A 13588-nucleotide genomic window follows, 5' to 3' on the forward strand; every position below is an offset into this window, starting at 1 on the left:
TCATTTTGGGCCCTTAATTGGGGGGAGGGAGGTGTGGGGGAAGGGGAGGTGCTTTGTTTATTTTTTAAATAAACAGGCTGCTCACTGTTTACTAGACATGCCCCTACTCGCGATATAGCGAGTAGGGGCAGATTAATTACTAATAATACGTAATCTTGGTATTAGTAATTAATTTCACATTCGGGAAAAGTGAAAGTAGGCCTTGCGAGATAACGGAGGAAAGGAGAGAATTATGGGAAAATTCCTCTGACCACAGGAAAGAGCACCCTTTGCTCCTCCGCTTGTCAAGCGTAGGAAAAATACATGAGACAAAATGGTCTCTATTTTGTTTTAAAGAAAACTAGGACAGGAAGAAATGAAGAACAGATCCTGAGTGAGGAAGAGAAGAGGAAGCGATTAGGGAAAGGTAAGTTCAGCATGACAGTGCCACCTTTAAGCTCCTACTTTGGTCAATGAAAGTCAGGTGTAGGAAAAACACACAAGACAAAGTAATCCCTACTTTGTTTTATGTTTAAAATAAACTAGATCAGAAACAAAGAAAAGGAGAACAGATTCTGAAAGGGGAATAGAAGAGTAAACTATAGGAGAAAGGTAAGCTCAGCATGGCATGCTTTATGTATGGGAAATGCAAGTGGATTCCAAATCTCAAAGTCTGGCTGAAGAAATCTCAATTCTAAAACAAAAATAAAATATTAAAATTTAATTGGGTTTTAAATAAATAGGTCTACATATTTTAGAAAGTATGATAACTACAAACCTTCCCATGATGTTGAATAGTGAAGGCCCCTAGCAGGCTGCTTGGGAGTTCATGGAGATGTCCAATATACAAAATCAAACCATGTAGCTCTTCTATCAGCTTGGAGGGAAGCTGTGTCTCTAATTCCTCATATGGATGAACATGGATATCATCCAGCTGTTTTGGGGGCTCCACATACCTATAAAATAATAAAGTATTTAGAGGGGGGCCGGAGCTTGATAACCATGCTGGACAGTCACGTCACATATATTCTGATTACTGCACAGCAGATTAAATTTATTGATATGTTGAAGCCTTTCAACCTGCTTTAGCAGGTATCCTACCTACTAAACATACAACAAGAGACTGTGCAGGCATTTTGCAGAAAAACCTGTCCAAGGTTTCCTGACAGGGCGGATTCTATGGCCTAGTTGAGACCTTTGTAGTGATAATGGTGAGAAACAGGCAGCCGCTCTCCACTATTATCCTACCAGCATTAAGAATCCTCTAATCTGCATTCTATCTACCCCTCCGCCGGTGAGGGGTATCCCGGCATTTATTGCTACTCAGCCACCTTTAACCTGTGAGAGGGAAAGCCGATTGGGGGTCCTCGACATTTCAATATGGGGAATGCCATGCACTCCTCGATACCCCAAAGCCTGTTCTTCATTACTATTGCCAGGCCGATCCAGCTTTTTGCTGACTTTTGGTGGAATCTTCACTGTCTGAGCAGCCTTTCACGCACAAGAGACAGACTGCAACCGTACTTCCATGTCCAATGGAGCCGGGCATCAGACCATTTACTGCAACTCTTTGTATACTTGAGACCCTCTTACTCAGGCTGTTCGGACCCAGACTCTTTGCATGCAGACAAGCCCTCAATAGAAGTCATCCTTATTGCAAGCCTGTGGCAAGCAGAATATCTGTTCATACCGAAGGAGGAACCGGATCATATCTCTCCAAAAGGCTGTGGGGTACCGGAGGACTGTGTTCTGCACCCTTCCAGTGGTTATAAACCGACTCTGGGTTGGGGACTGGGAGTATAGTTTAGGCATCTTGCATTAAACCTTTTACCCACCTATCACTTAGCAATTTAAACCATTGATCGGGTTACATTTCTTTTGATTTTTTTATATTTTTATTTTATACCACAGTGGACTCCTATGGGGAAATGAGAGATGCTGGAAGGTCTTCACACAGCGAAAGGACGTCCAGCGACGCTCTAGCAAAGAAAATCTTTGCTATGAATCAGGAAGTGCCCTCTAGTGGACAGCCACTAGAGGTGGAGTTAACCCTGTAATGTAATTATTGCAGTTTATAAAAAACTGCAATAATTACAGTTGCAGGGTTAAGAGTAGTGAGAGTTGGCACCCAGACCACTCCAATGGGCAGAAGTGGCCTGGGTGCCTGGAGTGTCCCTTTAATGCTTTTAAAAGAGCCACCATTTACAAGAACTATTAAGCATTCTCGACAGTTTCCTTCAGTTGATGGAAGAAAGTAAAGTTAATTTGTATTAAAGCTGCCAATGCACCAGTAAACTATGCTGCAACATCCAGCACAAGTAAATAAATAGGTTTTAATATTGTTGTAATAAAAAATAAAAAAATGTAAAAAAAAAAAAGAAAGCCAAGTTAATTTGTCATAATTGGCCAGTACATTATATAAAATACCTCTGCTTTTTTTTGCGTTAGAGTACACATTTCAAAAATAGGCAAAATAAAATAAAAGGAAAAGAATAGTGAGCATATCAGTGCTTGATAGTTCAAAAGTTTGCATACCCTGGCAGAAATTGTGGCAGTGATTTAGAAAATATGACTGATCATGCAAAAAGTGTATTTTATTGAAGGGTAAGGATCATATGAAGCCATTTATTATCACATAATAATCACAGTTGTTTGGCTCTTTTATAAATCATAATAACAGAAATCACCCAAATGGCCCTAAACAAACGTTTACATACCCTTGAATGTTTGGCCTTGTTACAGACACACAAGATGACACACACACACACAGGTTAAAATGGCAATTAAAGATTACCCACACGTGGCTTTTTAAATTGCAATTTGCATCTGTGTATAAATAGTCAATGAGTTTGGTAGCTCTCACGTGGATACACTGAACAGGCTAGATACTGAGCCATAGGGAGCAGAAAAGAACGGTCAAAAGACCTGCATAACAAGGTAATGGGACTTTATAGAGATGGAAAAGGATATAAAAAGATATTCAATGCCTTGAAAATGCCAGTCAGAACTGTTCAATCACTTATGAAGAAGTGGACAATTCGGGGATCTCTTGATACTAAGCCAAGGTCAGGTAGACTAAGAAAGATTTCAGCCACAACTGCCAGAATAATTGTTTGGGATACAAATAAATACAACTCAAGTACGCAGATATGAAGAGAAGAAAAAACAAAAATGACACACTTACCGATATATAAATACTTTCACATAATGTAAGAACCGGATGCACTGGTTTCTAATTTCATCCGCCTCTGCATGTATGCTACCGACTTGTCCTAAGAAGAAGAAAATAAATACATTATACATATTACATACATTTGTGATTAAAATTATTTAACACAAACTCAAAATCAGGTTTATTGTCAAAATTTACAGACTTTCAGCTGTATGCAATTAACAAATTAATTGAAATAGCTCATACAAGGAATGTTTCAAGTAGTTTCCCCAAATTCAACTGAAACTGCAACTTATGACTTCTCCAGTCTCACAATTATTCGACCCATTTGTGGCAAGCATCTTTAGTACAGGACCCTTTTGCTGCAATGAGATGCATAAGACACTAGCGTCTGGCAGCGTTGCTGGGGAATCTTAGCCCATTGTTCATGAGCAATGGCCTAGAGTTCGGTAATATTCTAGGGTTTGCGTGCTGCAACCGCCTTCTTTAAATCCCACCAGAGATTTTCTATGGGGTACAAGTAATGTGACTGTGATGGCCACTGTAGAATTTTCCACAACTTCTTCTGGAACCAAGCCTTAGTGGAATATGAGGAATGCTTGGGATCATTTTTCTGTTGGAAGGCCCAGTGACACCGAAGCTTCAGCTTCCTCACAGACGGCATGACGTTTTCTCCTGATATTTCACTGAATCCATCTTGCCTTCCACAAGCTGCAGGTTTCCAGTGGCAGAGGATGCAAAGCAGCCTCAGAGCATCAACGAGCCACCAACATACTTAACTGTAGGCAGAGTGTTCTTTTCAGTGCATGTTTCATTCTTCTTCCTCCTGTGATTTTCACAGTGAGAATATGCCAGCGTCCATAGGAAAGCATTGAGATGACGACCGAAGGAGGAGGAGAGTCCCCAGTGCTGAGGGACCCCGACGCTGGAGAAAGGTGAGTGTTTAACCCCCTTCCTCCCCCTTTAGCCCGGCGGGAGTGGGACCCTGCGGGTTGTTTTACTGGCACTATAGTGGTCCTTTAACCCTGCAACTGTAAATATTGTAGTTTTCATAAACTGCAATATTTACTTAGCAGGGTTAACTCCTCCTCTAGTGGCTGTCTACTAGACAGCCACTAGAGGGCACTTTCTAGTTTATAGCACATGTTTTCTGTTCTATAGCGTCGCTGGACATCCTCACGCTATGTGAGGACCTCCAGCATCGCTAAAATCCCCATATGGAGAGGTCTAATGCGCGTGCGCGGCATTGCCGCGCATGCACATTAGGTCTCCCCTGCTGGATGATGTCGGCGGGGGGAGGAGCGTGGGCAGACCCTAAACCAGCGCCGAGGGACATCAGCGCTAGTCTCAGGTAAGTCACTGAAAGGGGTTCTAATCCCTTCAGCAACGTGGGATGGAGGTGAGAGGGAGAGGGGGCCTGCAATGCCAGGAAACCGATTTGTTTTCCTGGTACTGGAGTGTCCCTTTAATTCTTCTAATTGCTAATCCATGTGTATAGTGACCACATTTGATACTCCAGTCAAGTATATCTAGTGACACCCGTTAAAATATATATTTCATTTTGTTGGATGATCAAAATGAAGATTATTTTTTTTGGTGTTACAGGATGACGCACAGTCCAGTGTTTTCATTGATCACACAAATTTGGAACAGTTCAAAATAACTAATTTAGAGTGTATCCATGGTGTTTATGTCTAGTAGAATGCAATGGCCATGACATCTCCCTCATCCCTCCCCCTGTATCTTGATGTGACAGGGACATTTAAAAAATAAACAAAGTCATGTTTTTTTCTATTGCTTACTTATACTCTAACACAGAGAAAACTTAGCCCTGGATGCTATACTATTGCTTGCAGTAGCGAGTAGCTTTTAAGGCCTGGCTAGTAGAAGTAGCAGCAGCATAGGACTACATTATTTAAGCAAGAATCCAACCTATACACAGATGTATTATACTCATTTAAAAAAACAAAACTATGTGAATAATAAGAACAAAACTTACCAAAGTCATACGAGAGAGGCTGACATAAACTTTCTAAGGTACCTAATTTTTGTCTAAAACAAAATGAAAAACAATAGTTTTTATTGAAACTGATAAGAAAGAGAGGAAAACATACATATTAATGCAATACTCTAAGCATCATAACCACTATAGCCTGCTGTAGTGTTCATGGTGTCAGCGATACGCTGTAAAAATTTTTATGAATGGCTTGACATTTATCTGGCTTTGACCGAGCTACTTCAGGCTCATATCTGCATGAACAAAATCAATTTTGGGCAGCTTTAAAGGGAAACTCCAGTGCCAGAAAAACGATCCGTTTTTCTGGCACTGGAGGGTCCCTCTCCCTCCCACCCCCCAATCCCTGGTTACTGAAGGGGTGAAAACCCCTTCAGTTACTTACCTGGGACAGCGGCGATGTCCCTCGCCGCTGTCTCCGCCTCCGCGACACTCCTCCTTGTGATTACGTCGGCCGGTGGGCGAGACTAATCTCGCCCACCGGCCGAGGAGACCTAATGCGCATGCGCGGAAATGCCGCGCATGCGCATTACGTCTCCCCATAGGAAAGCATTGAAAAATCATTTCAATGCTTTCCTATGGGGAATAGAGCGACGCTGGAGGTCCTCACACAGCGCACAGGAAACCTGTGCTAGAAACTAGGAAGTGACCTCTAGTGGCTGTCTAGTAGACAGCCACTAGAGGTGGAGTTAACCCTGCAATGTAATTATTGCAGTTTATGAAAAACTGCAATAATTACACTTGCAGGGTTAAGGGTAGTGGGAGTTGGCACCCAGACCACTCCAATGAGCAGAAGTGGTCTGGGTGCCTACAGTGTCCCTTTAATCAATAAACATGAGCGTAATTAATATGTAGAGGAGATATAAATGGGATAAGATGGGTATTGGGTTTCTGAAGGTTAGATGGAAAGTAAGTGAAATTATATACTGGATGGGCTATTGAGGTGTAGAGGAAAAGATTTTTATCATGCGCATGCAACACAAACACACTGGTTCTCCACGCAAATATACCATTAAATCTAATGTCTGCATTCACACCAACACTCCATAAATCAAAAACAAAATGCTTTTGAGGTGCTTCAGTTCTGGCTAAAATCTTAAAGACTTGAAACTACATAAATTCATACCTGAGCAACCCAAAAAGAAGATCAGTCGATTCCACTAGAGATGTTTCAGTTACCCACTGAAATCCAAAGATCTCTACAGTATCCAACTCAAAGTCTGTTGGAGAGGGATCAAGTCTCAATAACAGCCTTAAAGAGAAAAAAAAAAGCAACACATATTTTTCAGTATGCACAAGAAAACAGTGGTTAGGCAAATCACTGCAGTTAAAACTCACTATGTGCAGAGACTTGCAGGGTTATTTACCAAACTCCTAATATTAAATCCGAACTGCAAAAATAAAGCTAAAAATATGAGTTTGAAAAAGCTATAATTCTGCTATTTAAGTGTTGCCAATTTTGCAGCTTCTCCAGCTCCCCGGTGTAAGTCTCGCGGCCAGCGTGCCGCGCAGAGCGTTACAAGGTAACCCGTGGCAACGCTCTGATGGCCGCAGGTCTTGCGAGACTTACACTGGGGAGCTGCTGGGAGGTGAGTAAATGCTAGTTGCTGCCCCCCCAGGACCGCCGGGCTTGTAATGAGCCTGGCGGTCCTGTTATATATTATCGGCAATATCGGTATCTGAATTGGCCGATACCGATATTGCCGAAAATACCAAATATCGGCCGATAATATCGGTAAAACCTATAATCGGTCGATCCCTAGTAAATAATCTTGAAATGGACAGGTAGACCATATGGTCTCAAAGGCAACCTTGCGAATTTTAATGTGAAAAAAATGAAACGCAAACCTTATATTTGACTCTGTAACTTTTGAAAACGCCATAAAACCTGTAAATGAGGGGTACTGTTATACTCAGGAGACTTCGCTGAACACAAATTTTAGTGTTTCAAAACAGTAAAACGTATCACAACAATTATATCGTCAGTGTAAGTGCCATTTGTGTGTGAAAAATGCAAAAAATGTCACTGTCACTGACGATATCGTCGTTGTAATATATTTTACTGTTTTGAAACACTAATATTTGTGTTCAGCGAAGTATTCCGAGTAAAACAGTACCCCCCATGTACAGGTTTTATGGTGTCTTGGAAAGTTACAGGGTTAAATATAGTGCTAGAAAATTTAATTCCCTGAACTTTCGGCCTGGGTTGTCAGGCAGGGTCCTGCAAATTGTAATTAATAAAATTACCTAATTATGTAAAATTATTACATAAATATATACGTTGAATTATTTTATATATATATATATATATATATATATATATATATATATATATATATGTATATAAAAAGATATGGTTTAGGCACTCACCCTTATATGTGTGTGTGTGTATATATATATATATATATATATATATATATATATATATATATATATATATATAGTGATGTATACGTATATCCTTATGTATATAGATATATATATTATTTCGTTCTACATGTATTTTGATATCAATATATATATATATATATATATATATATTAATTTTAAAATACAGTTAGAACGAAATGACGCATGTTTATATATTTTTTATCTATTTATTTTTTATTATTTTTTAATTTAATTTTTTAACATATTTATTTATTATATATAAATATATATATATAATGAAAATTATATATATATATATTTAATCAATATCATTGTACGTGTATTTTGATAATATATATATATATATATAATTATGTATATATTAATATTAAAATACACGTAGACAGTATGTATATTTATGTGTGTATATATATATATATATATATATATATATATATATATATATACTTAGATCATATATATATAATAAATATATATATGATCTAAGTATATATTATTTAATTTTACACTTATTTAACATGTTTTATTTTATTTTCAGGCAGCAGGGGGAGTACCTGTCATTACAGGCACTCCCCCTGCTGGCATTGCTATGGACGGCTATGGACCTCGCGATCACATGGCCCTGGGGGGTCGAAGAGGACAGAGGGGGACTCCCTGGGCTCCCAGTTAAGTCCCCCATACCGCGATCGCCGGCGTAGGATCGCCGGCGACCGGGTAAGTACATAAGATCGCAGGACGTTCTATGCCGTCCTGGGGCGTTTAGAGCCACCAAAATAAGGACGACATAGAACGTCCTGCGGTCTTAAGGGGTTAAAAGAACACTCCGGGCTCCGCAACTTCATAGAAATTAAGTTGCTATAATGCCAGAAGGTCTCTGGAGCGGGCTTACCATTATGGGTTAAGCTATGGACTGGCTTCGAGCGTCAGCTTATCGCTGTCAACAAGCGACACCCCTGCCTGTAGAGGTCTGACGCTTCAGTTTTGGCAATTTTTAGAAAACAGATGGAGTGGACATAGCAAAACAATGCACGGGAGGAGACTGTGAATGGTTTAACCCCTTAAGGACCAAACTTCTGGAATAAAAGGGAATCATGACATGTCACATGTCCTTAAGGGGTTAAACCCTAAAGTAAAGCCAACACCAGGAACCTTCTGGCACCATATTATTTAGATGAAGGTTATTTTAATTGTGTCCAAACATGGACAAAGTTGATATAATGCAATTTTACATTGCACACCTGGCTGTCCATACAAAACAAAAAGTGATATATGCACGTTACAGCACTATTTAAAGAATGCCTGAAAATGCAAACTAACATTTCTCTGTAGTCACTCAAATGTGTAAATGGCTCCTGAAACATTGTAGCGTAACAAGGTCGCTCTGTGTTTGGAAATGTTTCGGAGGTAAAACAGGTTTACCACTTAACACCCCAACAAGGGTTCAATAGCAACAACCGGGGTAAAGAAACTGTTCAACCTAAAGTGAAAAAGAAAGCATTAATGCCTAGGTCAGGGGTAGGAAACCTTTCCTTTGGCACTCCAGATGCAGGAGACGACATCTCCCACGATGCTTTGTCAGCTTTATGGTACATGTAGTCCAGAACATCTACAGTGTAAAACATCACCTACCCCTGTCTTAGGTCAATTAGGACTCCCTTAACACTTCTTCTGCTGTAGACTTTTGATACTCCTTAACATGTTACAGCAAATGTTATCCGGCTGGCTAAGGATCAGCTCTCCCCAGCCAACATGCAGAGCAGGTCAGGGTCCAACTGGGTCCACCTGGCCGGCACGCGCAGCGGGTCAGGGTCCACCTGGCCGGCACGCGCAGCGGGTCAGGGTCCACCTGGCCGGCACGCGCAGCGGGTCAGGGTCCACCTGGCCGGCACGCGCAGCGGGTCAGGGTCCACCTGGCCGGCACGCGCAGCGGGTCAGGGTCCACCTGGCCGGCACGCGCAGCGGGTCAGGGTCCACCTGGCCGGCACGCGCAGCGGGTCAGGGTCCACCTGGCCGGCACGCGCAGCGGGTCAGGGTCCACCTGGCCGGCACGCGCAGCGGGTCAGGGTCCACCTGGCCGGCACGCGCAGCGGGTCAGGGTCCACCTGGCCGGCACGCGCAGCGGGTCAGGGTCCACCTGGCCGGCACGCGCAGCGGGTCAGGGTCCACCTGGCCGGCACGCGCAGCGGGTCAGGGTCCACCTGGCCGGCACGCGCAGCGGGTCAGGGTCCACCTGGCCGGCACGCGCAGCGGGTCAGGGTCCACCTGGCCGGCACGCGCAGCGGGTCAGGGTCCACCTGGCCGGCACGCGCAGCGGGTCAGGGTCCACCTGGCCGGCACGCGCAGCGGGTCAGGGTCCACCTGGCCGGCACGCGCAGCGGGTCAGGGTCCACCTGGCCGGCACGCGCAGCGGGTCAGGGTCCACCTGGCCGGCACGCGCAGCGGGTCAGGGTCCACCTGGCCGGCACGCGCAGCGGGTCAGGGTCCACCTGGCCGGCACGCGCAGCGGGTCAGGGTCCACCTGGCCGGCACGCGCAGCGGGTCAGGGTCCACCTGGCCGGCACGCGCAGCGGGTCAGGGTCCACCTGGCCCGCACGCGCAGCGGGTCAGGGTCCACCTGGCCCGCACGCGCAGCGGGTCAGGGTCCACCTGGCCCGCACGCGCAGCGGGTCAGGGTCCACCTGGCCCGCACGCGCAGCGGGTCAGGGTCCACCTGGCCCGCACGCGCAGCGGGTCAGGGTCCACCTGGCCCGCACGCGCAGCGGGTCAGGGTCCAACTGGCCCGCACGCGCAGCGGGTCAGGGTCCAACTGGCCCGCACGCGCAGCGGGTCAGGGTCCAACTGGCCCGCACGCGCAGCGGGTCAGGGTCCAACTGGCCCGCACGCGCAGCGGGTCAGGGTCCAACTGGCCCGCACGCGCAGCGGGTCAGGGTCCAACTGGCCCGCACGCGCAGCGGGTCAGGGTCCAACTGGCCCGCACGCGCAGCGGGTCAGGGTCCAACTGGCCCGCACGCGCAGCGGGTCAGGGTCCAACTGGCCCGCACGCGCAGCGGGTCAGGGTCCAACTGGCCCGCACGCGCAGCGGGTCAGGGCCCAACTGGCCCGCACGCGCAGCGGGTCAGGGCCCAACTGGCCGGCACGCGCAGCGGGTCAGGGCCCAACTGGCCGGCACGCGCAGCGGGTCAGGGCCCAACTGGCCGGCACGCGCAGCGGGTCAGGGCCCAACTGGCCGGCACGCGCAGCGGGTCAGGGCCCAACTGGCCGGCACGCGCAGCGGGTCAGGGCCCAACTGGCCGGCACGCGCAGCGGGTCAGGGCCCAACTGGCCGGCACGCGCAGCGGGTCAGGGCCCAACTGGCCGGCACGCGCAGCGGGTCAGGGCCCAACTGGCCGGCACGCGCAGCGGGTCAGGGCCCAACTGGCCGGCACGCGCAGCGGGTCAGGGCCCAACTGGCCGGCACGCGCAGCGGGTCAGGGCCCAACTGGCCGGCACGCGCAGCGGGTCAGGGCCCAACTGGCCGGCACGCGCAGCGGGTCAGGGCCCAACTGGCCGGCACGCGCAGCGGGTCAGGGCCCAACTGGCCGGCACGCGCAGCGGGTCAGGGCCCAACTGGCCGGCACGCGCAGCGGGTCAGGGCCCAACTGGCCGGCACGCGCAGCGGGTCAGGGCCCAACTGGCCGGCACGCGCAGCGGGTCAGGGCCCAACTGGCCGGCACGCGCAGCGGGTCAGGGCCCAACTGGCCGGCACGCGCAGCGGGTCAGGGCCCAACTGGCCGGCACGCGCAGCGGGTCAGGGCCCAACTGGCCGGCACGCGCAGCGGGTCAGGGTCCAACTGGCCGGCACGCAGGTCTGGGGGCAGCTCTCACCGTTTTAGGGAGCCGGCTGTTAGATAGGACTCCATAGAGAAGGATTTCCCGCCATCCCTGCAGCTGTTAGACACACAGGAGAAGTGGGGGAGGGCGCACTCCTCGTCCCCCTCCAGCTCCAGGCTCTCCGTGACATAGGGGGAGAGCGGGGGAGTCATGGAGCCGCTGAAATCCTCGCTCATGGTGCCGCGCGATTCGCCTCAGACAGCGATGCGCTGTCACATTCCGTTTCCTCTCACCGCTCGGCAATCATCGGAAATCCGTCTGCTGCCCCAGGATCACTGTGAGGAGGCGTTCCGATAATTGCCGAGCGGTGAGGGGAAACGTTCTGAACCACCGGCTCTGCTTTCTATTGGTCACTCGGACACAATCTCCGCCCCACCTTTGGCACGTGATACGGCTGGCACCGAATAGAGAGCTGCCTGTCGGCTCGAGCTCTGTGCTTGGCTGGAATGTAAATGTTTGATAGTCAGGAAAGGCGCCAAATGTTAGTCGTGGGGGAGCTGGTGCCACAGCTGTACCAAGGGGGCGTGGCTTATAGTATCTGGTATCTATAGGCATGTTTGGGGTTATGTGTGGGGTGAAAGGTATTGGACAACTCTCACTCGTGGTGGTTCTGGCTTTTAAAATGAAATGTGTAACCCTTTAATGACACAGCTACAGTTTGCTTGTGTTATACTTAAAGGGACTCTATAGTCACCAGAACAGCTTATTGTATTTGTTCTGGTGAATATAATAATTTTTCAGATAAAAGGCAGTGTTTACATTACAGCCAGACCCGGACTGGCCAACAGGCACATTGGGCCAATGCCTAGTGGGCCATGGGCCGAGGCCGGCAGGGGAGGTCACAGGATCCCCCCAACTGCTCCATGCAGGGTCTGCGCTATCCGAGATCTCCCTCACTGCACCATTTGCACAGAAATGTGTCTGCCAGCTGGGGAGGGGACATGAGAGGACCCAGCGGAGCTCTATCTTGCAGCTCCGCCGGGTTCCTCTCGCGAGATCTGGAGTGTTGCCATGGCAACGCCCCCAATCTCACTAGAGTGAACTCTAGCTTCACAGGCTAGAATTCACTCACCACTAGCACCACCAGGGTTGGCAGCATGGTCCACCCTTCCCAGGTTAAAGGTAAGAAGGGAGGGGAGACATATTGTCTCACACACATTACCCTCATACGCATCACCCTAACACAGCACTCTCACGCACATTACCCTCATACACAGAACTCTCTCACACACACACATTACACACGCACACACACATCTCCCTCTCTCACACACTTCACCCCTCACATCACACTCACATACATCTATCACACACATGCTGCACCATCCCTCATGTATACACTATACCCCTCACACACACCCACTGCCCCATTCACTCACACATACACACAGAACCCCCAACACACTGCACCACACACAAAACTTCATATATATATATATATATATATATATATATATATACACACGACAGCACCCCTCACACACATACTGCATCCCCTATACACACTGTTTCTACGGCCCCTAGACACACATGCATTACACTACACCACAAACACAACACGACTAAAACCGACCTTATTACACAATACCACACCACAATCAGCTCTCTCTACACACACAATCCCGCAAGCAGGCTGCAAACACATGCACAATACTCTTTCCTGGCCCTTTTGTCTCCTGGTATCCCATTTATAGAAACACGTTGCAAGGAAACACAACGCAAGCATGTTCTTAAATTTTTCAGCAGAGCTCTGCGCATGGTCTGCCCTGGAAGAGCATTGAACCAACATGCTCACTTTGAGAGGGGGTGTCCTTGTCATTGGTGCGCTACGGTCTCTGATCTATTTCCGGCCTCACGGGCCCTGCGGGCTGGATCCCAAGATGGCGGCCAGGCGAGTCCTAGGGCGACGGGATCATCTTCCAGCACTGAGAGTAGTGCCGCATAGAATGTGACGGCAGATAAGAACCATTCGGCCCATCTAGTCTGCCCAGTTTTCTAAATACTTTCATTAGTCCCTGGCCTTATCTTATAGTTAGGATAGCCTTATGCCTATCCCACGCATGCTTAAACTCCTTTACTGTGTTAACCTCTACCACTTCAGCTGGAAGGCTATTCCATGCATCCACTACCCTCTCAGTAAAGTAATACTTCCTGATATTATT

At 47.5% G+C, this 13588-nt stretch overlaps 1 protein-coding gene across 1 annotated transcript in view; it reads right to left on the reverse strand.

Annotated features, from left to right (window-relative positions):
- MMS22L (MMS22 like, DNA repair protein) overlaps window positions 1-11705 on the reverse strand; it is a 98733-nt gene extending 87028 nt beyond the window's left edge. The window contains exons 1-5 of the mRNA XM_063443585.1: window positions 11421-11705; window positions 6292-6417; window positions 5151-5203; window positions 3164-3251; window positions 758-935 (exon numbers count right to left, since the gene is read on the reverse strand). Of these exons, the coding sequence (XP_063299655.1) occupies window positions 758-935; window positions 3164-3251; window positions 5151-5203; window positions 6292-6417; window positions 11421-11602 (627 nt within the window). The 5' untranslated portion in view covers window positions 11603-11705. The remainder of the gene's footprint in view (window positions 1-757; window positions 936-3163; window positions 3252-5150; window positions 5204-6291; window positions 6418-11420) is intronic.
- Between the last annotated feature and the right edge of the window lie 1883 nt (window positions 11706-13588).

Source organism: Pelobates fuscus, chromosome 2, assembly GCF_036172605.1.
Source record: "Pelobates fuscus isolate aPelFus1 chromosome 2, aPelFus1.pri, whole genome shotgun sequence".
NCBI classification, from domain to species: Eukaryota; Metazoa; Chordata; class Amphibia; order Anura; family Pelobatidae; genus Pelobates; species Pelobates fuscus.